Source organism: Amblyraja radiata, chromosome 21 (genome assembly GCF_010909765.2).
Source record: "Amblyraja radiata isolate CabotCenter1 chromosome 21, sAmbRad1.1.pri, whole genome shotgun sequence".
NCBI lineage: Eukaryota > Metazoa > Chordata > Chondrichthyes > Rajiformes > Rajidae > Amblyraja > Amblyraja radiata.
This window is the reverse complement of record NC_045976.1, coordinates 41,608,608-41,634,689: the sequence shown is the minus strand read 5'-3', so window position 1 is coordinate 41,634,689 and position 26,082 is coordinate 41,608,608. Positions and strand designations below refer to the sequence as shown.

Here is a 26,082-nt window from a genome sequence, read left to right as displayed (position 1 = left end):
CACTGTGTGACTCTGTGAGATTAGTATAGTTTAGTTTAGTGATACAGCGCGCAAACAGGCCCTTCGGCCCACCGAGTCCGCGCTGACCAGCGATCCCCGCACCTTAACGCTATCCTACACACACTAGGGACAATTTACACATACACCAAGCCAATTAACCTACAAACCTGCACGTCTTTGGAGTGTGGGAGGAAACCGAAGATCTCGGAGAAAACCCACGCAGGTCTCGGGGAGAACGTGCAAACTCCGTACAGGCAGCACCCGTAGTCGGGATGGAACCCGGGTCTCTAGCGCTGCGAGCGCTGTAAGGCAGCAACTCTACCGCTGCGCCACTCTGACCGCCCAAGTAAAACATGGTATCTTGCCCTGTCCATCTTGGCATGAGCAGCAGAGTGTATGTGCAGTGTGACTCTGTGACACTATGAAAAGACTAGGCTTGTACTCACTGGAGTTTAGAAGGATGAGGGGGATCTTACAGAAGCATATAAAATTATAAAGGGACTGGACAAGCAAAATGTTCCCAATGTTGGGCGAGTCCAGAACCAGGGGCCACAGTCTTAGAATAAAGGGGAGGCCATTTAAGACTGAGGTGAGAAAAAACTTTTTCACCCAGAGAGTTGTGAATTTATGGAATTCCCTGCCACAGAGGGCAGTGGAGTCCAAGTCACTGGATGGATTTAAGAGAGAGTTAGATAGAGCTCTAGGGGCTAGTGGAATCAAGGGATGTGGGGAGTAGGCAGGCACGGGTTATTGATAGGGGACGATCAGCCATGATCACAATGAATGGCGGTGCTGGCTCGAAGGGCCGAATGGCCTCCTCCTGCACCTATTGTCTATGTTTCAATGTCACGCCTGTTCACGGTTCTCTCATCTGGCTGGCGTTTTGGGCAGCGTATCGCCGCGCCCGTGGGCGTACTGACCTCAGGAGCGATGTAGTCGGGGGTTCCACAAAAGGTGCTGGTCCTGGCATCGTTGAGAATGTTTTCCTTGCACATGCCAAAGTCAGCGATCTTAATGTGACCATCACTGTCCAGAAGAACGTTGTCCAGCTTCAGGTCCCTAGAAATACGTGCGGAGGATTGGTGAGAACAAAAGCCACAGACATCGACGACCGCAGCGAATTGTGGACGCAGCCCAGACCATCACACAAACCAACCTCCCCTTCCATCGACTCCATCTACACCGCACGCTGCCTCGGCAAGGCCAGCAGCATCATCAAGGACCAGTCTCACCCCCGGCCACTCCCTCTTCTTCCCTCTCCCATCGGGCAAGAGGTACAGAAGTGTGAAATCGAACGCACACCTCCAGATTCAGGGACGGTTTCTTCCCAGCTATTATCAGGCAACTGAACCATCCTACCACCAACTAGAGAGTGGTCCTGACCTCCCATCTACCTCATAAGGGGGGGAGCCTGAAAACCGTGACCTCCAGGTTCAGGAACAGCTTCTTCCCAGCAACTATCACGCTCTAGAACCATCCTGCCCCAAACTACCTCAGCACAGACCCTCTACAGACTTCACAATACTATGGTCGCCCTTTGTACGGTTTGGTTTAGCTCGATCATGCTCTAGTTTACTGAGAATATCTGATCATTTGTTAGAGTCATAGAGTCATACAGTGTGGGAACAGACCCTTCAGCCCAACTTGCCCACACCAACCAACATGTCCCATCTACACTAGTCCCACCTGCCTGCGTTTGGCCCATATCCCTCAAAACCTGCCCTATCCATGTACCTGTCCAAATGTTTCTGAAACGTTGCAATACTAACTACCTCAACTACCTCCCCCGGCAGCTCGTTCCACACACCCACCACCCTCTGTGTGGAAAAAGTTACCCCTCAGATTCCTATTAAATCTTTTCCCCTTCGCCTTGAGAACCTATGTCCTCTGGCCCTTTTTGAACATTGCGATAGTCCCTGCCTCAACTACTTCCTCCGGCAGCTCGTTCCGTACACCCACCACCCGTCACCCAACGTGGACCCTTCAGGTTACTATTAAATCTTTCCCCCCCTCAACTTAAACCTAAGTTATATTTTTCTTGAGTCCCCTTCTCTGGGTTCAATGTTTTTTTTTTGTTTAGGAAGGAACTGCAGATGCCGGTTTAAATCAAAGAGAGACGCAAAAAGCTGGAGTAACTCGGCGGGACAGGCCGCATCTGTGGAGAGAAGGAAAGGGTGACAATTCGGGTTGGGTTACTCGAGCCTTTTGTCTATCCATTGTGTTTTTGTGTCGTTTTGTGTAGTATTTCATATAACCATATAACTATATAACAATTACAGCACGGAAACAGGCCACTCGGCCCTTCTAGTCCGTGCCGAACACTTATTCTCCCCTAGTCCCATCTACCTGCACTCAGACCATAACCCTCCATTCCCTTCTCATCCATATGCCTATCCAATTTATTTTTAAACAATAAAATCGAACCTGCCTCCACCACCTTGCACTGGAAGCTCATTCCACACCGCGACCACTCTCTGAGTAAAGAAGTTCCCCCTCATGTTACCCCTAAACTTCTGTCCCTTAATTCTCAAGTCATGTCCTCTTGTTTGAATCTTCCCTACTCTCAATGGGAAAAGCTTATCCACGTCAACTCTGTCTAATTTTATTAGAAGCAGTGAACACAAGTACGAACTGCGGCATATGACAAAATACATTTATTGTACAGCTTCCATTTTAATTTTGACAAAGATGAAATAGAAAAAGAGAGAAAGAGCAAGAAAGAAAGGAAGTGAAGGAGAAAGTGAATGTGTAAAAATAGAACTCCTAAACTACCAAATGAGTGTAGTCACAGAGTGAGTAAAAACTTAAAAAAAAAATAAAAAGACAAAAAAAGAAAAAAATGAAAAAAACCCCGGAATCTGCAAATAAAATCCAAGCATTAGACAACAACATGCGTGTTCTATGCGTGTTACCTGTAAATGATGCCCCTGGCGTGAAGAAACTGGAGGCCACAGATGATTTCAGCTGCGTAGAACCTGCAAAGAGACTTATCTTGGTGAATGTTGTAACAATTAAACTTTTAGTCAGAGGGTGGTGAATCTGTGGGATTCTTCACCACACAAGGCTGTGGAGGACAGGTCAGTTGATATTTTTAAGGCAGAGATAGATAGATTCTTGATTAGTGCGGGTGTCAGGGGTTATGGGGAGAAGGCAGGAGAATGGGGTTAGGAGGGAGAGATAGACCAGCCATGATTGAATGGCGGCGTAGACTTGATGGGCCGAATGGCCTCATTCTGCTCATATCACTTATGACCTTATGACTTTATAACAAGGAACTGCAGTAGCTGGCTTACAAAATAAGACACAAAGTGCTAGAGTAACTCAGCGGGTCAGGCAGCATCTCTGGAGAACATGGATAGGTGATATTTTGGGTTGGGAACATTTCTCCAGACAGACCTGCAACGTCACCTATCCATGTTCTCCACAGATGCTGCCTGACCCGCTGAGTTACTCCAGCACTCAGTGTCTATCTTTGATTTAAATCAGCATTCTTGATTAGTACGGGTGTCGTGGAGTTCTGGGGAGAAGGCAGGAGAATGGGGTTGAGAGGGAGAGATAGATCAGCCATGATTGAATGATGGAGTAGACCTTGATGGGCCGAATGATCTAATTCTGCTCCTAGTACCTATGAAAAGCAGAGGGTGGCACGGTGGCACAGCGGTAGAGCTGCTGCCTCATAGCTCCAGAGACCTGGGTTCGATCCTGACTACGGGTGCTGTCTGTGCAGAGTTTGTACGTTCTCCCTGTGACCTGCCCTGGTTTCCTCCCACATCCCAAAGACGTGTACGTACAAATGTGCAGGCTAATTGTTTGTCTGTGAACTACCCCTAGTGTGTAAGGAGTGGATGAGAAAGTAGGATTACAGAACTAGTGTGAACGGGTGACTTTACTTAGACTTTAGAGGTACAGCTTAGAATTAGGCCCTTTGGCCCACGCCGACCAGCGATCACCTCGTACATTAGCACATTAGGGACAATTTACAGAAACCGCTGGTCGGCATGGATTTGTTGGGCCAAAGGGTGTTTCCACACTGTATTTCTAAACATATTTCTCAAGAAACATAGAAAATAGGTGCAGGAGGAGGCCATTCGGCCCTTCGAGCCAGCACCACCATTCATTGTGATCACGGCTGATTGTCCACTCTCAATAACCCGTGCCTGCCTTCTCCCCATATCCCTTGACTCCACTAGCCCCTAGAGCTCTATCTAACTCTCTCTTAAATCCATCCAGTGACTTGGCCTCCACTGCCCTCTGTGGCAGGGAATTCCACAAATTCACAACTCTCTGGGTGAAAAAGTTTTTTCTCACCTCCAAACTGAACTGGTTTAACCGGCAAGGCCAGCAGCATCATCAAGGACCAGTCTCACCCCCGGTCACTCCCTCTTCTCCCCTCTCCCATCGGGCAAGAGGCACAGAAGTGTGAAAACGATCGCACACACCTCCAGATTCAGGGACAGTTTCTTCCCGGCTGTTATCAGGCAACTGAACCATCCTACCACAACCAGAGAGCGGTCCTGAACTACTATCTACCTCATTGGTGACCCTTGGACTCTCCTTGATCGGATTTCACTGGCTTTAACTTGCACTAAACGTTATTCCCTTATCATGTATCTGTACACTGTGGACGGCTCGATTGTAATCATGTATTCATAAGATCATAAGTGATCGGAGTAGAATGAGGCCATTCAGCCCATTTCCGCTGGCTGGTTAGCACGCAACATAACCTCGGTACACGTGACAATAAACTAAACTGAGCTGAACTAAGCTGCGAACACAATGAAGACATTTGGGAAACCGGAACGACGATGCACTCACGTGGCTCTCGGTACCTCAAACTTCTGGCAACTTTGGATGTGAAACATCAGGTCTCCCCCATTCAGGTACTCCATCACAAAGAACAGGTTCTCCTGGGCAAAGAAGGAATCAGAGGATCAGTACCCTCAGTCTAACCCAAGAGGAATCGAAGGCGTCCTGATCAATACTCCACTCATCTCATCCATTGGGGTCTGCGGCCGACAATTTGACATGGAGACATGTTCATGGGGACATGGTCATGGAGATGGGGTTCACAGAGTCAAGGAGTCATAGTCATACCACATGGAAACAGGCCCTTCGGCCCCACTCTCCTATCTTCTCCAGCCTCTGGTCTTGGAGGTAAACTCTGACACTAATTAAGGTTTCTATGCGGGAGCTCAGAGCCATGCAGCGTAGAAACAGGCCCTTAGTCCCAACTTGCCCACACCGGCCAGCATGTCTCATCTCCACTGGCTTGGCAGGTAATAGACGCATACAGGTGAGGGGGGGGGGGGGGGGGTTGAAAGGCATATGGTTGGACAATGGGCAGAGATGGTGAGTTGCATGTGGGCCACCTAAAATTGGAGAAGTCAACGTTCATACCGCTGGGGTGTAAGCTGCCCCAAGTGAAATATGAGGTGCTGTTCCTCCAATTTGCGCTGGGCCTCACTCTGACAGTGGAGGAGGCCCAGGACAGAAAGGTCAGTCTGGGAAGGGGAAGGGGGGGGGGGTTGAAATAGTTAGCAACCGGGAGATCGGGCAGACCTTGACGGACCGAGCGCCTGTCGGGTGAGATGGTCGCCTGGTCTCTTGGTAAATGATGTCGCGTGGGATCCAAGGAGAGATAGCTGAATGGATAGAAAATTGGAAGGAAGCAGAGGGTGATGGTGGAAGGTTGCTTCTCAGACTGGAGGCCTGTGACTAGTGATGTGCCTCAGGGTTCGGTGCTGGGCCTGTTACTGTTTGCCATCTACATCAATGGTTTGGATGAGAACATACAGGGCAAGATTAGCAAGTTTGCTGATGATACAAATGTGAGTGGTTTTGCAGATAGTGAAGATGGTTGTGAACGATTGCAGCAGGATCTGGATCGATTGGCCAGGTGGGCGGAGGAATGGTTGATGGAATTTAATACAGAGAAGTGTGAGGTGTTGCAATTTGGGAAGTCTAACATGGGCAGGACCTACATAGTATTTGGTCGGCCTCTGGGTAGTGTTGTAGAGCAGAGGGATCTAGGAGTACAGGTGCATGGTTCCTTGAAGGTCGAGTCGCAGGAGGATAAGGTGGTCAAAAAGGCTTTGGGCACATTGGCTTTTATCAGCCAGAGTATTGAGTATAGAGGTTGGGAGGTCATGTTGCAGTTGTATAAGACGTTGGTGAGCCCGCATTTAGAATATTGTGTTCAGTTCTGGGCACCATGTTATAGGAAAGGTGTTGTCAAACTAGAAAGGGTACAGAGAAGATTTACGAAGATGTTGCCAGGAGTTGAGGGTGTGAGCTGCAGGGAGAGGTTGAGCAGGCTGGGTCTCTATTCCTTGGAGAGCAGGAGGATGAGGGGCGATCTTATAAAGGTGTACAAAATCATGAGAGGAATAGATCGGGTAGACGCACAGAGTCTCTTGCCCAGAGTAGGGGAATGGAGGACCAGAGGACACAGGTTCAAGGTGAAGGGGAAAAGATTTAATAGGAATCTGAGGGGTAACTTTTTCACACAGAGGGTGGTAGGTGTGTGGAACTGCCAGAGGAGGTAGGTGAGGTAGTTAGTATTGCAACGTTTAAGAAACATTTGGATGGATACATGGATAGGACTGGTTGAGAGGGATAAGATAAGATAAGATAAGATAAGATATGGACTAAACGTAGGCAGTTGGGACTAGTGTAGTTGGCCAGTGTTGGCAAGTTGGGCCGAAGGGCCTGTTCCTGTGCTGTAGGGTTCTATAAAGTGCTGGAGTCATTCAAAGTCAAAGTCAAATGGACACACTGATCTGTTCTGTATTCATGCCTACTATGTTCTGTTGTGCTGAAGCAAAGCAAGAATTTCATTGTCCTATCAGGGACACATGACAATAAACTCTCTTGAATCTTGAAGTCAAAGTCAATTTTATTCGTCACATGCACCCAAAGGTGCAGTGAAATGAATTTACCAGCAACGATACACTTAAAAAGAACACACAATACACAATAAGTCAAGTCAAGTCAAGTTTATTTGTCACATACACATACGAGATGTGCAGTGAAATGAAAGTGGCGATGCTCGCGGACTTTTGTGCAAAAGACAAACAACCAAACAAACTATAAACACAATCATAACGCACATATTCTTTTACATAATAAATAATGGAAGGAAAAACGTTCAGTAGAGTTAGTCCCTGGTGAGATAGGCGTTTACAGTCCGAATGGCCTCTGGGAAGAAACTCCTTCTCAACCTCTCCGTTCTCACCGTATGGCAACGGAGGCGTTTGCCTGACCGTAGCAGCTGGAACAGTCCCGTTGCAGGGGTGGAAGGGGTCTCTCATGATATTGTTGGCTCTGGAGTTGCACCTCCTGATGTATAGTTCCTGCAGGGGGGCAAGTGAAGTTCCCATAGTGCGTTCGGCCGAACGCACTACTCTCTGCAGAGCCTTCTTGTCCTTGGCAGAGCAATTCCCAAACCAGATGGTAATGTTCCCGGACAAGATGCTTTCCACCGCCGCTGCGTAGAAGCACTGGAGGATCCTCGGAGACACTCTGAATTTCCTCAATTGCCTGAGGTGGTAAAGGCGCTGCCTTGCCTTACTCACGAGTGCTGAGGCGTGTGTTGCCCATGTCATATCCTCGGAGATGTGGACTCCCAGATATTTAAAACAGTTCACCCTATCCACAGGATCCCCATTTATCCTCAATGGAGTGTACGTCCTCGGATGATGTGCCCTCCTAAAGTCCATGATCAGCTCCTTCGTTTTTTTGATGTTCAAGAGGAGGCTGTTATCCTGGCACCAGAGTGCTAGATCAGCCACCTCCTCCCGGTAGGCCTTCTCATCGTTGTCTGAGATCAGGCCCACCACCACAGTGTCATCAGCAAACTTAATTATTGAGTTGGAGCTGAACCTAGCCACACAGTCATGTGGGTACAAGGGGTACAATAGGGGGCTGAGGACGCTACCCTGGGGCGATCCTGTGCTCAGGGTGAGGGACTTCGATGTATTCCCTCCCATCTTGACTACCTGGGGCCTGGCGGTGAGAAAGTCCAGGACCCAGGCACACAGGGAGGTGTTGAGCCCCAATTCCATTAGCTTCCCGGCCAGTCTGGTGGGGACTATCGTGTTGAAGGCTGAACTGTAGTCTATGAACAGCATCCTCACGTAGCCCCCCTTCTGGCTGTCCAGATGGGAGAGAGCGGTGTGCAAGACCTGGGAGACCGCATCGTCCGTGGATCTGTTCGGACGGTATGCGAACTGCAACGGGTCCATGTTCCGAGGGAGGAAGGCGCAGATGTGTTTCTTCACCAGCCTCTCAAAGCATTTCATGGCCACCGAACGGTAGTCATTCAGACAGGCTGGGGAGGCATTTTTTTGGTACCGGTACAATGATGGATTTTTTGAAGCAGGCAGGGACCACGGATCTAACACAAACACCCACCACAGCATTCTTCACTGTGGTGGAAGGCAACAAAGATCAGACAGTTCAGGTAGCATCCCTAGTGTACATGGGGTTTTGTCTTGGGACTCGAAGGGCCTGTTTCGCTCTGTTTGATACCAGGGGCCACAGGATGCAGTCGGTAAGGTTGGGGGAGAGAATGACTGTGGCTGTAAGGGCCGATCAGATTGGGGATTCCCGCGGTTGGTGACTCATCTCCCTGTTCAGTTGCCACGCACGTGTGTGTGTGTGTACGCTAAACTCAGCCACGCTCGTGAGTAATTCACACCCACTCAGTGACTTAGGGATGATAAGCAAAAGGTCAAAGCGATTGGAAGTCATTTTGTAAATTTAATAAACCTCCTTTCCTTACAGCGACACTTTCAAATGACAAATAACACAAGGGCACGAACGGGCCTGTCCCACTTATGTGATTTTTTCGGCGACTTTTGCCGGCACCAGTCATAGTCGCAGCAGGTCGGCGAAAATCTTTAACATGTTGAAAATCCAGCGGCGACCAAAACAAGGTACGACTCTGTGGGCGACTACTCACGACCGTACAGGCTTCACCCCGCGACATGTCGCCCGTATGGTTGTGAGAGTCGTACCTTTTTCTGGTCGCCGCTGGATTTTCAACATGTTGAAGATTTTCGACCACCTGCTGCGACTATGACGGGTGCCGGCAGTCGCTGAAAAAAATCACGTAAGTGGGACAGGCCATTTAGTGTCCTTGCTACACCAGCAAGGTGTCCTAACTACACCAAATTCATTATGCCCAGACCATCACGCAAATCAACCTCCCCTTCCATCGACTCCATCTACACCGCACGCTGCCTCGACAAGGCCAGCAGCATCATCAAGGACCAGTCTCACCCTCGGTCACTCCCTCTTCTCCCCTCTCCCATCAGGCAAGAGGTACAGAAGTGTGAAAACGCACACCTCCAGATTCAGGGACAGTTTTTTCCCAGCTGTTATCAGGCAACTGAACCATCCTACCACAACTAGAGAGCAGTCCTGAACTCAGTCTGAAGAAGGGTTTCGGCCCGAAACGTCGCCTATTTCCTTCGCTCCATAGATGCTGCTGCACCCGCTGAGTTTCCCCAGCAATTTTGTGTACCTACTATCTACCTCATTGGAGACTCTCAGACTATCCTTGATTGGACTTTGCTGGGCCAAATGGCCTAATTCTCCTCCTATCATCTCAGCCTCAGAGGGTTGGATGCTTTCAAGACAGAACTAGATAGGGCTCTTAAAAATAGCGCAGTCAGGGGATATGGGGAGAAGGCAGGAACGGGGTACTGATTGGGGATGATCAGCCATGATCACATTGAATGGCGGTGCTGGCTCGAAGGGCCGAATGGCCTACTCCTGCACCTATTGTCCATTGTCTATTGTTATGGGGAGAAGGCAGACGAATGGGGTTGAGAGGGAGAGATAGATCAGCCATGATTGAATGGCCTGGGTAGACTTGACGGGCCGAATGGCCCTATTCTGCTCCTATCCCACGAACTTGAAATATATACGAGATGCAGTCGGGCGATGGAGGGTGATTGTTTGAGGGGGCTCCTACCTTGTTTTGGAAAGTACAGTAGAGATGGGTGAGAAACGGGTGCTCCCACGCCAGAGAGAGAACTCGCTTTTCCACCATGGTGCATTCCACGTCATCGTCCAGCAGGACCACGTCTTTCTTCAAAGCCTTGATGGCAAAGAACTCATTCCTGCCCTTCAACTCAGCGAGGAAGACCTGGACAAATGACCACAGGAGACATGAGTTTTGTGTTGAAGAAAGAACTACAGGTGCTGGAAAAATCGAAGGTAGACAACAAAAAAATGCTGGAGAAACTCAGCGGGTGAAAGCAGCATCTGTGGAGTGAAGGAATAGGCGACGTTTCGGGTCGAGACCCTTCGGGGCTCGACCTGAAACGTCACCTATTCCTTCGAAGAGGGGTCTCGACCCGAAACGTCACCTATTCCTTCGAAGTGGGGTCTCGACCCGAAACGTCACCTATTCCTTCGAAGTGGGGTCTCGACCCGAAACGTCACCTATTCCTTCGAAGAGGGGTCTCGACCCGAAACGTCACCTATTCCTTCGAAGAGGGGTCTCGACCCGAAACGTCACCTATTCCTTCGAAGAGGGGTCTCGACCCGAAACGTCACCTATTCCTTCAAAGAGGGGTCTCGACCCGAAACGTCACCTATTCCTTCGAAGTGGAGTCTCGACCCGAAACGTCACCTATTCCTTCGAAGAAGGGTCTCATAGAAACATAGAAAATAGGTGCAGGAGTAGGCCATTCGGCCCTTCGAGCCTGCACCGCCATTCAATATGATCATGGCTGATCATCCAACTCAGTATCCTGTACCTCAGGTACCCGAAACGTCACCCGTTCCTTCGAAGAAGGGTCTTGATCAGAAACATCACCTATTCCTTCGCTCTATAGATGCTGCCACACCCGCTGAGATTCTCCAGCATTTTGTCAAACGGCCACAGGAGACATGAAGAACATCATCAGCTTGGGTTAAACAAAACTCCCATGAATGAATGAATGAATGAATGAATGAATGAATGAATGAATGAATGAACGATACTTCATTGTCACAGGTGACAAGTCAGTGATATTCTTTGTTGTACATTCCCAAGGCATGCAAAGAGGCACCACAGAAAGGGCACTGACAAAGTATCCCATCGCGGCTGTTCCTTTGTCTCCAAACATCGAGGAAGGACATTCTTGCTATTGAGGGAGTGCAGCGTAGGTTCACCAGGTTAATTCCCGGGATGGCGGGACTGTCGTATGTTGATAGAATGGAGCGGCTGGGCTTGTACGCTCTGGAGTTTAGAAGGATGAGAGGGTATCTTATTAAAACATATAAGATTATTAAGGGTTTGGACAGGCTAGAGGCAGGAAACATGTTCCCGATGTTGGGCGAGTCCAGAACCGGGGGCCACAGATTAAGAATAAGGGGTAAGCCATTTAGAACGGAGATGAGGACATTTTTTTTAACATTGTGAGTCTGTGGAATTCTCTGCCTCAGAGGGTGGTGGAGGCCTGTTCTCTGGATACTTTCAAGAGAGAGCTAGAGAGAGCTTTTAGGGATAGCGGAGTCAGGGGATATGGGGAGAAGGCAGGAACGATTGTGGATGATCAGCCATGATCACATTGAATGGCGGTGCTGGCTCGAAGGGCCGAATGGCCTACTCCTGCACATGTTGTCTATTGTTCTCCCCCACACCCCCCCCCCCCCCCCGTCTGAAGTTAAGAGTAAGGATAGTGTTGAATAGAAGAGCAACGAAGGTTTAATTGTCGTATGTAACGACAATGAAACAGATAATTTCTTACTTGCAGCAGCATTATAGGTGGCATGGTGGCGCAGCGGTAGAGTTGCTGCCTTACAGCACTAGAGACCCAGGTTCAATCCTGACTATGGGTGCTGCCTGTGTGGAGTTTGCACGTTCTCCCCGTGGCTGATCACCAGTTTCCTCCCACAACCCAAAGACGTGTGTGTGTAGGATAGTGTCAGTGTGCGGGGGAGATCGCTGGTCGGCACGGACTCGGTGGGCCGAGGGGCCTGTTTCTTCGCTGTATCTCTAAACTAAACTAAAGCTTTTCACAGTACCTCAGTAAAACCCGACGATAAACAGCTCTAAACCAAATTAAACAGCTACAGGGTGAAGGGAACAACCCTTTAGTGCAAGATAAAGTCCAGTAAATGTCCGATTACAGATAGCCCGAGGGTCTCCAATGAGGTTGGTGGGAGATCAGGACCGCTCAGCATGAAGTGCGTTAATTTCCTTACCTTCCCAAAGCTGCCTTTCCCCAACATCTTGTGCAGGGTGAAGTCATCCACGGTGAACTTGCGTTGATCGATGCTGGGAACCTCCTCGTAGATGGGCGAGTCCGGAGGGCTGCTCTTCTCCTCTTCCGAAGGAGTTTCCCAGCTGATTCCTTGCACCTCTGGAGAAAATAATGTTTTTTCTAGTTTAGTTCAGTTTGGAGATAAGAGCGCTGAAAACAGACCCTTCGGCCCACCGAGCCCGCTCTGCCCAGCGGCCCCCGCACGCTAACACTGCCCTACACGCACCAGGGACAATTTACATTTACACCGAGCCGATTAACCTACAAACCTGCACGTCTTTGGAGTGTGGGAGGAAACCGGAGCGCCCGGAGAAAACCCACCTCTCTCTCTCTTCCGGCTTCCCCCACCCCCCCCCCCACTACAATCAGTCTGAAGAAGGGTCTCCACCCAAAACATCAGCTGTCCATGTCCTCCAGAGATGCTGCCCGATCTGCTGGGTTCCTCCAGCACTTTGTGTTCTATGCAAGATTCCAGCATCTGCAGTTCCTTGTAAAAGTAATTGCTACTTTTGTAAAAGTCATTGCTCTTCTGGAACTGGCCACTTGGGGGAGGTAGAGGACACGAACACAACCTGTGAATGTGTTCCCCTCGAAGGTAGACACAAAATGCTGGAGTAACTCAGCGGGACAGGCAGCGTCTCTGGATAGAAGGAACGGGTGACGTTTCGGGTCGAGGCCCTTCTTCAGACTCTGCCCCAAAACGTCGCCCATTCCTGCTCTCCAGAGAGGCCGGGCCGCCCGTCCCGCTGAGTTACTCCAGCATTTTTGTGCCAATCTTCAGTGTAAACCAGCATCTGCAGTTCCTTCCCAGACAATATATCCCCTTCGTTGCACGAAGCAAATTGACGGGACTGTTGCCGATTGTCCCCTCCCTCCCTATCTTCAGATACCAGCACACAATGTGGCCCAGCCCTTCATGACAATGCTGCCAAACTTAAGGGGCTGTCCCACCTGGGCGACCTAATTGGCGAGTTTAGAAGAGTTTGAAAAAATGATGTTGAAGACCTCCTTCGACTATGTTGAAGACCAGCTTCGACTAGCTACGACTAACTTCGGGGAAATTGGACACCGAATAGTGGAGAGTGAAGACGACCTCTGTCGATCTCCTTCGACCTCCCTTCGACTATGATGAAGACTATGTACGACTACCCTCGATTATCTACGACTAACATGCCGACCTAGTACGACTAAACCTACGAGAAAAAAAAGTATTTACTTTTTCCATGGCGACCTTTTTTTACTCGCGGGCGTTTTTCAACATATTGAAAAAAACGCCGCGACCTAGCTGAGGCCTCGAGTACGCGGGGACCACTCTCGAGCATGAAGGAGAGTTACGAAGACCTCCTACGACCTCGTGTCGACCGTGCTGCGAGTACGAGTCGAGGGCAAACACGCCAGAACTCGCAGATTAGGTCACCGCAGGTGGGACAGGCCCTTTGTAACACCGACCTGCCGGGAAGTGACTGATATTAAGCCGAGCGATCATAGGTCTGCCAAACAACTGACACTTCAGACTTTGGAGTTTAGAAGACTCTAGCGTGAAAACAGGCCCTTCGGCCCACTGAGTCCGTGCCGACCAGCGATACATTGGCACTATCCTACACACACTAGGGAGAATTTACAATTATACAGAAGCCAATTAACCTACGATCCTGTACATCTTTTGAGTGTGGGAGGAAACTGGAGCACCCAGAGAAAACCCACACGGTCATAGAACGATACAGTGTGGAAATAGGCCTTTCGGCCCAACTTGCCCACACCAGCCAACACGTCCCAGCTACACTAGTCCCACCTGCCTGAGTGCCTGGTCCATATCCCTCCAAACCTGTCCTATCCATGCAATGGGGAGAACGTGCAAACTCCGTACAGACAGCACCCGTAGTCAGGATTGAACCCGGGTCTCTGGCGCCGTGAGGCAGCAGCTCTACCCGCTGCACCACCCTGCCTCCCCATTTCTTCAAAATGGGACTGGATGGAACATCGAACAGCACAGACCAGGGACAGTCCCTTCAGCCCGCAATGTCTGGTGATATCCCACCACATGCTTCAGGGATGGAGAACTCCAGAGATTGACTATCCTTTGAGAGAAGAAATTCTGTATCTCCATTTTAAATAAGTCCCCTCATCTTGCAATTATGTTCATGACTCTCCCACTGGTGGTAAAGTTATCTATTTGTATGACAATAGACAATAGGTGCAGGAGTAGGCCATTCGGCCCTTCGAGCCAGGACCGCCATTCAATGTGATCATGGCTGATCATCCCCAATCAGTATCCCGTTCCTACCTTCTCCCCATATCCCCGGACTCTGCTATCTTTAAGAGCCCTTTCTGATATACCGTGACATTGCCCTATAGAGCTATATCACGGAGGCGCAGTGGTAGAATTGCTGCCCTATGGCACCAGGGACCCGGCTTCGATCCAGACTACAGGCGCTGTCTGTACGGAGATTGTATCGTCTCCCCGTGACCTGCGTGGGTTTTCTCCGAGATCTTCGGTTTCATCCCACACTCCAAAGACGTGCAGGTTTGACAATAGACAGGCTTGGTATAAATGTAGAAGAAAAAAAAAAATTGTCCCTAGTGTGTGTAGGAACGTGTTAGTGTGCGGGGATCGCTGGTCGGCGCGGACCCGGTGGGCCGAAGGGCCTGTTTCCGCGCTGGATCTCTGAACTAAACTAAACACCACCGTACCTTTCACCGATGCTGTCGGCTTCGGATCCTCCGATGGTTTCTCGAAAATGCCGACTTTCAAAGGTCCCTCTCGACTGATGTGCTCGTTGTCACGTTGTGTACGTGCCTGCATCAAAGAGGCGCAGAAACAGGGCGTCAAAGACTCGGCGTCCACGGGCAACAAGGCTTGGGATTGGGATAGAAAAATACTTTCCTAATAGTGAAAGGCCTGGATAGAGTGGATGTGGAGAGGATGTTTCCACTAGTGGGAGAGTCTAGGGCCAGTTAAAGGAATTAAAGGACGTTCCTTTAGGAAGGAGATGGGGAGGAATTTCTTCAGCCAGAGGGTGGTGAATCTGTGGAACTCATTGACACAGACGGCTTTGGAGGCCAAGTCAGTGGGTATTTTTAATGTGGCGATTGCTAGATTGTTGATTAGTGAGGGTGTCAGGGGTTATGGGGAGAAGGCAGGAGAATGGGGTTGAGAGGGAAAGATAGATCAGCCATGATTCAATGGCAGAGTAGGCTTGATGGGCCAAATCGCCTAATTCTCCTCCTATCATTTATGGGGGAAAAAAGTGTGAGGGCCACAGTGAGGTAGGTTGGAAGATCGGAGATAATCCCTTCGTGTACGAGAGGCATAGGATGTAGTGATGCATAGTGTAGTTTATTGTCATGTGTACCGAGGTACAGTGAAAAACTTTTGATACATGATAAGGAAATGTGCAAAATAAAACCAGCAAACTCCAATCAAGGATAGCCCGATGGTCGCCAATGAGGTAGATGGTAGTTCAGGACCGCTCTCTGGTTGTGGTAGGATGGTTCAGTTGCCTGATAACAGCCGGGAAGAAACTGTCCCTGAATCTGGAGGTGTGCGTTCGTTTTCACACTTCTGTGCCTCTTGCCCGAGGGGAGAGGGGAGAAGAGGGAGTGACCGGGGGGTGAGACTGGTCCTTGATGATGCTGCTGGCCTTGCCGAGGCAGCGTGAGGTGTAGATGGAGTCAGTGGAAGGGAGGTTGGTTTGTGGGATGGTCTGGGCTGTGTCCACAACTGCGGATTCTCGCGGCGGTGGACGGGGCTGTTCCCGCACGGATGGCTGGCTCGGTCGATGGGGCGGGGAAGGCGGGAATCACCTGCTGTTCGCTCTCTATCTGGGCCAGGGCCTCCGCCATCATCTTCTGGTTCACGCCGCACAGATTGGCCACTTTGTTCTGACACTTGTGGTGGACGTTCATCCCGCATTCTGTCCCGAGAGAGAAACAGACAGAAAGGCGTCACCAACGGAGTCAATTCCCCAAACCTCACCAGGACGTTACTCGATTGGCCAAGTCAGTGGACATTTTTAAACAGAAACATAGGAAATAGGTGCAGGAGTATTTGGCCCTTCGAGCCAGCACCGCCATTCAATATGATCCAGAATCAGTACCCCGTTCCTGCTTTCTCCCCATATCCCTTGAGTCCGTTAGCCCTAAGAGCTAAGTCTAACTCACTCTTGAAAACATCCAATGAATTGGCCTCCACTGCCTTCTGTGGCAGAGAATTCCACAGATTCACAACTCTCTGCGTGAAAAGTTTTTCCTCATCTCAGTCCTAAATGGTCTACTCCTTATTCTTAAACTGTGACCCCTGGTTCTGGACTCCGCCAACATGGGGAACATTTTTCCTGCATCTAGCCTGTCCAATCGCTTAAGAATTTCATATGTTTCTATAAGGTGCCCTCTCATCCTAAATTCCAGTGAATACAAGCCCAGTCGACCCATTCTTTCATCATATGTCAGTACCGCCATTCCATTAGGCAGAGGTAGATAGATTATTGATTAGTACGGGTGTCAGGAGTTATGGGGAGAAGGCAGGAGAATGGGGTTAGGAGCGAGAGATAGATCAGCCGTGATTGAATGGCGGAATGGACTCGATGGGCCAAATGGCCTAACTCTTTCGCTTGTATACAAGAGTGGGGATGTAATGCTGAGGCTCTATAAGGTGTTGGTCAGGCCGCATTGAGAATATTGTGAGCAACTTTGGGCACCATATCTGAGGAAGGATGTGCCGACTCTGGAGAGGGTCCAGAGGAGGTTTACAAGAATGACCCCAGGAATGAGTGGGTTAATCTATGATGAGCGTTTGTCGGCACTGGGCCTGTACTCGCTGGAGTTTAGAAGAATGAGGGGGGACCTCATTGGAACGTACAGAATAGCGAACGGCCCTGAGAGTGGATGCGGAGAGGATGTTTCCACCGGTGGAAGAGTCTAGGACTAGAGGTCACAGCCTCAGAATTAAAGGACGTTCTTTAAGAAAGGAGATGAGGAGGAATTTCTTTAGTCAGAGGGTGGTGAACCTGTGGAATTCTTTGCCACAGAAGGCTGTGGAGGCCACATGTCAGTGGATATTTTTAAGGCCCGAAACGTTGCCTATTTCCAGAAGGGTTTCGGCCTGAAACGTTGCCTATTTCCTTCGCTCCATAGATGCTGCTGCACCATAACTCAGCGGGTCAGGCAGCATCTGTGGAGAACATGGATAGGTGACGTTTCACAGTGTGCTGGAGTAACTCAGCGGGCCAGGCAGCATCTGTGGAGAACATGGATAGGTGACGTTTCACAGAGTGCTGGAGTAACTCAGCGGGTCAGGCAGCATCTGTGGAGAACCTGGATAGGTGACGTTTCACAGAGTGCTGGAGTAACTCAGCGGGTGCAGCAGCATCTATGGAGCTAAGGAAATAGGCAACGTTTCGGGTCGAAACCCTTCCGGGTTTCGGCCCGAAACGTTGCCTATTTCCAGGAGGGTTTCGGCCCGAAACGTTGCCTATTTCCTTCGCTCCATAGATGCTGCTGCACCATAACTCAGCGGGTCAGGCAGCATCTGTGGAGAACCTGGATAGGTGACGTTTCACAGAGTGCTGGAGTAACTCAGCGGGTCGGGCAGCATCCACGGAACAACCTGCACATTTACCTTCACATTTTAACCCCTGCCTTGCCAGGCCCCAGAGTAGAGTGCCACAGTGTTCACAGAAGGTTGGACTCTTGTAGTTGTAGATTTTAAACCTGTGCGGCATGTCGATTTTAAACCTCTCCTTGTGAAACTGGAAGGCAACGGAGAAAAATGATGGTCAGTGAAAACATGAGAGAGATTGTTTAGGGGAGACACAAAATGCTGGAGTAACTCAGCGGGTCAGGCACCCAGAACGTCACCCATTCCTTCTTTCCATAGACGAGTTACTCCAGCATTCCGTGTCGACATTGACAACGCCCAGTGAATTGGCCTCCACCGCCTTCTGTGGCAGAGAATTCCACAGATTCACAACTCTCTGGGTGAAAAGGTTTTTCCACATCTCAGTCCTAACTGGCCGACCCCTTATTCTTAAACTGTGTGACCCCCGTTCTGGACTCCCCCAATCGATCCATTCTGGTTTTGGACAGTGAAGTCCTGCACTATCAGTACAGCTCGGCCCAACTAGGGCTTTTAGTCCAATACTCCATGTAACGCTCTCATTCACGGATACGTCCTAACGTTCGTATGTGAATAGGAACATAATTAGGCCATTCTGCCCATCAAGTCTACTCCACCATTCAAACGTGGCTGATCTATTCCCCCCATTGACCAACCATACACTGCAAGGGCCAGGAAGCGAGCGGGCAAGATCATCTCTGACCCCTCTCACCCTGGCCACAAACTCTTTGAATCACTTCCCTCTGGAAGGCGACTCCGGACTGTCAAAGCTGCCACAGCCAGACATAAAAACAGTTTTTTATCCACGAGTAGTCGCTCTACTCAACAGCCAGAAATCTGTAGCCTCCCTTTGATCTGGTATTTTGTTGGTTCACATGCTTGATCAATAGTGCTTTATCATTAATGTTTTATTATTATTAATGTTTAGTGTTTTCGGAGTCATTCGTAACTGTCACTGTATGTCATGTTGTTACTTGTGGGCGGAGCACCAAGGCAAATTCCTTGTATGTGAATACTTGGCCAATAAACTTACTTACTTACTTGTCTATCTCTCCCTCTCAACCCCATTCTCCTGCCTTCTCCCCATAACCCCTGACACCCGTACTAATCAAGAATCTGTCAATCTCCGCCTTAAATATTCCCATTGACTTCTGTACCAATAAGTCCCACAGATTCACCACCCTCTGGGTGAAGAAATTCCTCCCCATTTCCTTCCTAAAGGAACGTCCTTGTATTCTGAGGCTGTGGCCTCTCGTCCAAGACTCTTCCACTAGCGGAAACATTCTCTCCACATCCACTCTATCCGGGCCTTTCACTATTCGGTAAGTTTCAATGAGGGCGCCCCTCATCCTTCTAATCCTAACATCTACCTCATTGGTGACCCTCGGACTATCCTTGATCGGGCTTTACCTTGCACTAAACATTATTCCCTTTATCCTGTATCTGTACACTGTGGACGGCTCGATGGTAATCATGTATAGTCTTTCCGCTGACTGGTTAGCACGCAACAAAAGCTTTTCACTGTACCTCGGTACACGTGACAATCATCTAAACTAAAGCTACACGCTCTGTTCTTTCGAAGGTAGACAAAAATGCTGGAGGAACTCAGCGGGTGAGGCAGCATCTATGGAGCGATGGAATAGGTGACGTTTCGGGTCGAGACCCGGAAGGGTCTCGACCCGAAACGTCACCTATTCCTTCGCTCCATAGATGCTTTCCGGGTCTCAACCCGAAACGTCAACAATTCCTTCGCTCCATAGATGCTGCCGCACCCGCTGAGTTTCTCCAGCATTTTTGTCTACCTTCGTTTTTTCCAGCATCTGCAGTTCCTTCTTAAACAGCTCTGGTCCTCTGCTGCTTTATAGAAGTAATTCTCTTCCCGTGTATCCAGAGTGTGTTTAGCGGCACGGTGGTGCAGCGGGTAGAGCTGCTGCCTCACAGCGCCAGAGACCCGGGTTCCATCCTGACTACGGGCGCTGTCTGTACGGAGTTTGCACGTTCTCCCCGTGGCCTGCGTGGGTTTTCTCCGGGCGCTCCGGTTTCCTCCCACACTCCAAAGACGTACAGGTTTGTAGGCTAATTGGCTTTGGTATCAATGTAAATTGTCCCTGGTGCGTGTGCAGGGTAGTGTTAGTGTGCGGGGGGGATCGCTGGTCGGCGCGGACTCGGTGGGCCGAAGGGCCTGTTTCCGCGCCGTATCTCTGAACTAAACCAAACAAAATGGAGACATGGGCCAAAGGCCAACACAAGGGACTAGCGTAGATGGGGGCAGTCAAATGCGTCTTAAACGTGCGTCTCTCATAGGTGATTTGTTACTAACACCTATGAGAGAGAAGCGAGCGTTACCAAACTTCTGAATTCACTGGTCGGGGTGGAGCCCTCTCCAAGACAGACGTGAAGTTCACCGTTTGACCTGTTTTTACAAAATGTAAAAATGGTCAGCTTGACATAGACTACAAAACCTACACCAAACCCAAACCAATTAGGAGCAGACGAGGGCATTCGATCCAATTTGAGATTCCAGCTACCAAGACACAGATGTGTACAGCAATTCGTTCTTCCCCCGCACAATTAAAGCACGGAATAATCTTCACCCTACCATAGTAACCCAACCAGACGCAACTAAATTTAAAGTAGCTCTTTCTTCCCAAAAACCCTTTCTGGCTTAAGTCTTCCCTCCACCACCTCCAGTTTAAATTCCATTTGGAATATTTCGGAGGACCAAGAAAGCAAGAAACGCCGCTATCGTATCTGCCGCCGCCCCCTGGCAGCGCGTTCCAGGCGCCCACCTCCCTCTGTACCCCGCACATCTCCTTTAAACTTTGCCCATCTATACCAGTGGCTTTGGGACTGAGATCACATACGTACAATAGTCTCCCTGCTGTTCACGGCAGACCCAGTGCACTTTGCGATAATCTTGTCGATACACTTCTTATGAATGGCAGCGTTGCACTCTGTGGAGTAAGCGGAGATATTAATCACACTCAAAGCATCATTCAAATCTTTCTCTGGAAACATCTATAGAGCGGGCAACTACTTACGTCTGCACTGGTATCCTTGTTTATTCAACCCCCTGCAATTACAACAGAAATTCATGAGTTATAGGAGTAGATTCGGCCAATTGACCCATCATTTGTGGAGCTAGATAGGGCTCTTAAAGATAGCGGAGTCAGGGGATATGGGGAGAAGGCAGGAACGGGGTACTGATTGGGGATGATCAGCCATGATCACGAGTCCAGAACCAGGGGCCACAGTTTAAGAATAAGGAGTAAGCCATTTAGAACGGACTCGAGGAAACACTTTTTCACACAGAGTTGTTAGTCTGTGGAATTCTCTGCCTCAGAGGGCAGTGGAGGCAGGTTCTCTGGATGTTTTCAAGAGAGAGCTAGATAGGGCTCTTAAAGATAGTGGAGTCAGGGGATATGGGGAGAAGGCAGGAACAGAGTAGTGATTGGGGATGATCACATTGAATGGCGGTGCTGGCTCGAAGGGCCGAATGGCCTACTCCTGCACCTATTGTCTATTGTCACTCTACCCAGGCCTTACACTGTGGAAGCACCCCCCGTGTTTGGGGAACAAGGCGAGTTGGGGTCCACGTACCAGACAAACTCGTGGCAGACGGAGCAGAAGGTGGGCTGTGGGAAGAAGGTGGCGATGAACTCATGGCACTTGACGGTGTGAACCTTGGCCTGTTTGATGGCTCCTCGCCGCTGGTGGCGGGCAAACAGACCCTCCGCCTCGCCCTCCGCACTTTCCTTCTCTCCTGCTGGGCGGGGGGAGAACAGGAGGTTAGGCATTGAATACAACCCCGCGCACTCTCTCCCCCTCCCTTCTAGGAGAGACCACCCCCTGCTACACATTCCAACAGTGTCATAAAACAGCACTTTAAAAAAAAATATATAATTTTTTTTTTAAATTTATAATCAAAAATATTTATTCATATATTAAAATATATACAGTACAGTAAAAAACAAAACAGAACCTATGATATCTAACAGAATGATTCGACTGGAGAGCAAAGTTTCTCATTGTTTCTCACAACACCTGCCAATAATTAAACCAACATCAACCCAATAATCAATCAATATTAAACCAATACCAAGCCAATAATCAATCAATATTTTGTTTAAGAAGGAACTGCAGATGCTGGAAAATCGAAGGTACACAAAAATGCTGGAGAAACTCAGCGGGTGCAGCAGCATCTATGGAGCGAAGGAAATAGGCAACGTTTCGTCCCGATTTCAATCACTATTTAACCAATACCAAGCCAATAATCAATCAATATTTAACCAATACCAACCCAATAATCAATCAATATTTAACTAATACCAACCCAATAATCAATCAATATTTAACCAATACCAACCCAATAATCAATCAATATTTAACTAATACCAACCCAATAATCAATCAATATTTAACTAATACCAAGCCAATAATCAATCAATATTTAACCAATACCAACCCAATAATCAATCAATATTTAACCAATACCAACTCAATAATCAATCAATATTTAACCAATACCAACCCAATAATCAATCAATATTTAACTAATACCAACCCAATAATCAATCAATATAATATATAATACCAACCCAATAATCAATCAATCTTTAACCAATACCAACCCAATAATCAATCAATATTTAACCAATAACAAGCCAATAATCAACCAATATTCTTGGTTCTTGGACCTCCAAAATATTCCAAATTGAATTTAAACTGGAGGTGGTGGAGGGTAGATTTAAGCAATAAAGGATTCTTGGAGAAGAGCTACCTTAAATGTAGTTGTGTATGGTTGAGTAACTATGGTAGGGTGAAGACTATTCCATGCTTTAATTGTGCGGGGGAAGAATATTAAACCCAGATAAACCACTAATCAACCAATATTAAGCCAATACCAGCCAATAATAAATCAATACCACGTCCCCTTGGATCTCACTTCAATGGTCAGTCTGCCATTGTAATTTTATCAAGATATGTGTTAAAATTAATTTACATCTCATCTAAATGGCAATTTTCTTTCTTTTGCAGGTTAATAGTTTCCCATTCATTCGGCCAGGAGTTTCAGACACGCTGCCTGCAGTCAGTGGAGTGCGCATGGATTGCACTGTGTGTTGCCATAGCAACCGATGGTTTAAATGACTTAAAGTGTTGAGAACCTAAGGAATGTTCTGGCGTGCACTTAAAATGAATCACACACTGAGAATTACGTGACTTGTTACCGAGACAAGAACGTCACGGCGGCGCAGCGGGAGAGTCGCTGCCTCGCGGCGCCAGAGACCCGGGTTCCATCCCGACTACGGGTGCTTTTCACTGTACCTCGGTTTGTGCACCTTCATAGATTTGTGCACCTTCGATGATCCAAACTAAACCTGCCAGCTCTGTTCCTTCGAAGGTAGACAAAAATGCTGGAGAAACTCAGCGGGTGAGGCGGCATCTATGGAGTGAAGGAATAGGTGACGTTTCGTGTCGAGACCCGGAAGGGTCTCGACCCGAAACGTCACCTATTCCTTCGCTCCATAGATGTTTTCCGGGTCTCGACCCAAAACGTCACCTATTTCCTTCGCTCCATAGATGCTGCCTCACCCGCTGAGTTTCTCCAGCATTTTTGTGCACCTTCGGTTTTCCAGCATCTGCAGTTCCTTCTTAAACAAAATATTGATTGATCATTGGCTTGGTATTGGTTTAATATTGATTGATTATTGGCTGGTTTTCTCCGCCATCTCCGGTTTCCTCCCGCGCTCCAAAGACGCACTCGGCTTCCACTGCCTTCCCAAAGATCCACCACCCTCTGACGAAAGATATTCCCCCCTCATTGGGTTCCCTAAAGGAACATCCTTTAATTCTGAGACTGTGACCTCTAGTTCACGTAACAAAAGCCTTTCACTGTACCTCAGTACACGTGACAATAAACTGAATGAAAGTGGACTCATGTGATGCTCAGAGTATCTGTGGGCTTTAAGCAGTGTCACGGAATGACAGGTACAAACACTCACCATTTTGTTCGAGATAGTAATTCGCACTCATCAGCATCCGACCGCGGGGTTTTAGGTCCAACTGTTTTGTTAAGAAAGAAGAAGACACAAAAGATTCATCGCAAGAAGCAAAAGACGATTAAAATATGATGAGTGTTTGACCGTTACCAGAATTCTGCCTCGATTAGACGGCATGAGCCACAAGGGGAGGATAGAAACATAGACATAGAAACATAGAAAATAGGTGCAGGAGTAGGCCATTCAGCCCTTCGAGCCTGCACCGCCATTCAATATGATCATGGCTGATCATCCAACTCAGTATCCCATCCCTGCCTTCTCTCCATACCCCTTGATCCCTTTAGCCACAAGGGCCACATCTAATTCCCTCTTAAATATAGCCAATGAACTGTGGCCTCAACTACCTTCTGTGGCAGAGAATTCCACAGATTCACCACTCCCGGTGTAAAAAATGATTTTCTCATCTCGGTCCTAAAAGACTTCCCCCTTATCCTTAAACTGTGACCCCTTGATCTGGACTTCCCCAACATCGGGAACAATCTTCCTGCATCTAGCCTGTCCAACCCCTTAAGAATTTTGTAAGTTTCTATAAGATCCCCCCCCTCAATCTTCTAAATTCTAGCGAGTACAAGCCGAGTCTATCCAGTCTTTCTTCATTTGAAAGTCCTGCCATCCCAGGAATCAGTCTGGTGATCCTTCTCTGTACTCCCTCTATGGCAAGAATGTCTTTCCTCAGATTAGGAGACCAAAACTGTACGCAATACTCCAGGTGTGGTCTCACCAAGACCCTCTTTGTTTTCTCTGGAACATTGGAGATTGAATCTCACGGTATACGCCTCAGACTTGATTTTACTGCAAGGTTCGTGACTTTGCAAGACCATACTTGAAACGTTGGTCATTGTTAGCGGACGCCTTGAATAACAGTACAAGACTTCAGTCTAGTGCATGGGGGACATGTCAGGCCGTTGTACACAAACTGCAGATGCTGGTTTAAATCGAAGGTAGACACAAAACGCTGGAGTAACTCAGTGGGAGAGACAGCATTTCTGGAGAACATGGATAGGTGACGTTTCGGGTCAAGTCCCTTCTTCAGACTGTGCTTCTGTAAATTGCTCCTTAGTGTGTCGGGAGTTGATGAGAAAATGTGATAATGTAGAACTAATGTGGCGGAACGATGGTACATCGGTAGAGTTACTGCTTTACAGCGCCGGAGACCCGGGTTCGATCCCGACTACGGGTGCTGTCTGCATGGAGTTCGCACGTTCTCCCCGTGACCTGCGTGGGTTTTCTCCGGGTGCTCTGCTCTCCTCCAAAGACGCACGGGTTTGTCGGTTAATTGGTTTCGGTAAAAATTGTAAATTGTCCCTAGTGTGTGTAGGATAGTGTTAGCGTGCGGGGATCGCTGGTCGGTTGCGGACTATGTTGGCCGAAGGGCCTGTTTGCCCGCAGTATCTCTAAATTAAACAAATCTAAACAAAACTAAACTAGTTTAGTTTAATTTAGAGATACAGCGCGGAAACAGGCCCTTCGGCCCACCGGGTCCGAACCGCCCAGCGATCCCCGCACACTAACACTACCCTACACCCACTAGGGACAATTTAAAAAAAATTATTTTGTTGACATTTTTTTTAACATTTACCAAGCCAATTAACCTACAAACCCCTACGTCTTTGGAGTGTGGGAGGAAACCAAAGATCTCAAAGAAAACCCACACAGGTCACGGGGAGAACATACAAACTCCGTACAGACAGCACCCGTAGTCGGGATGGAACCCCGGGCTTCCCGCGCTGCATTCGCTGCAAGTCAGCAACTCTACCGCTGCGTCACTGTGAACGGGCGATCGCTGGTCAGTGCAGACACGGTGGGCCAAAGGGCCTGTTTCCGCGCTGTATCTCTAAACTAAACTTGTTGCGGAAGGGTGACCGAGGGTCGGCGCGGACTTGGTGGGCCAAAGTGCCTGTTTCCGCGCTGTATCTCTAAACTAAACTTGTTGCGGAAGGGTGACCGAGGGTCGGCGCGGACTTGGTGGGCCAAAGTGCCTGTTTCCACGCTGTAACTTGAAACGAAACAAAATGTAACGAAAATAAACTGAAGAAGGAGATGAGGAGGAATCGCTTGAATGTGTGGAATTCATTGCTGGCCAAGTCAATGGATATTTTTAAGGCAAAGAGATAGATTCTTGTCAGGGGTTATGGGGAGGAGGCAGGAT

The 26,082-nt window shown here is 48.6% G+C and overlaps 1 protein-coding gene across 1 annotated transcript in view; it reads right to left on the bottom strand.

Moving 5' to 3' along the window:
• The window catches only part of prkcq (protein kinase C theta), a 72,915-nt gene that overhangs the window by 5,799 nt on the left and 41,034 nt on the right, over nucleotides 1-26,082 (bottom strand). The window contains exons 4-15 of the mRNA XM_033040159.1: nucleotides 23,877-23,937; nucleotides 21,475-21,637; nucleotides 20,916-20,947; nucleotides 20,743-20,828; nucleotides 17,878-18,007; nucleotides 16,065-16,174; nucleotides 14,952-15,057; nucleotides 12,202-12,359; nucleotides 9,980-10,153; nucleotides 4,816-4,907; nucleotides 2,913-2,975; nucleotides 921-1,059 (exon numbers count right to left, since the gene is read on the bottom strand). Of these exons, the coding sequence (XP_032896050.1) occupies nucleotides 921-1,059; nucleotides 2,913-2,975; nucleotides 4,816-4,907; nucleotides 9,980-10,153; nucleotides 12,202-12,359; nucleotides 14,952-15,057; nucleotides 16,065-16,174; nucleotides 17,878-18,007; nucleotides 20,743-20,828; nucleotides 20,916-20,947; nucleotides 21,475-21,637; nucleotides 23,877-23,937 (1,314 nt within the window). The remainder of the gene's footprint in view (nucleotides 1-920; nucleotides 1,060-2,912; nucleotides 2,976-4,815; nucleotides 4,908-9,979; nucleotides 10,154-12,201; nucleotides 12,360-14,951; nucleotides 15,058-16,064; nucleotides 16,175-17,877; nucleotides 18,008-20,742; nucleotides 20,829-20,915; nucleotides 20,948-21,474; nucleotides 21,638-23,876; nucleotides 23,938-26,082) is intronic.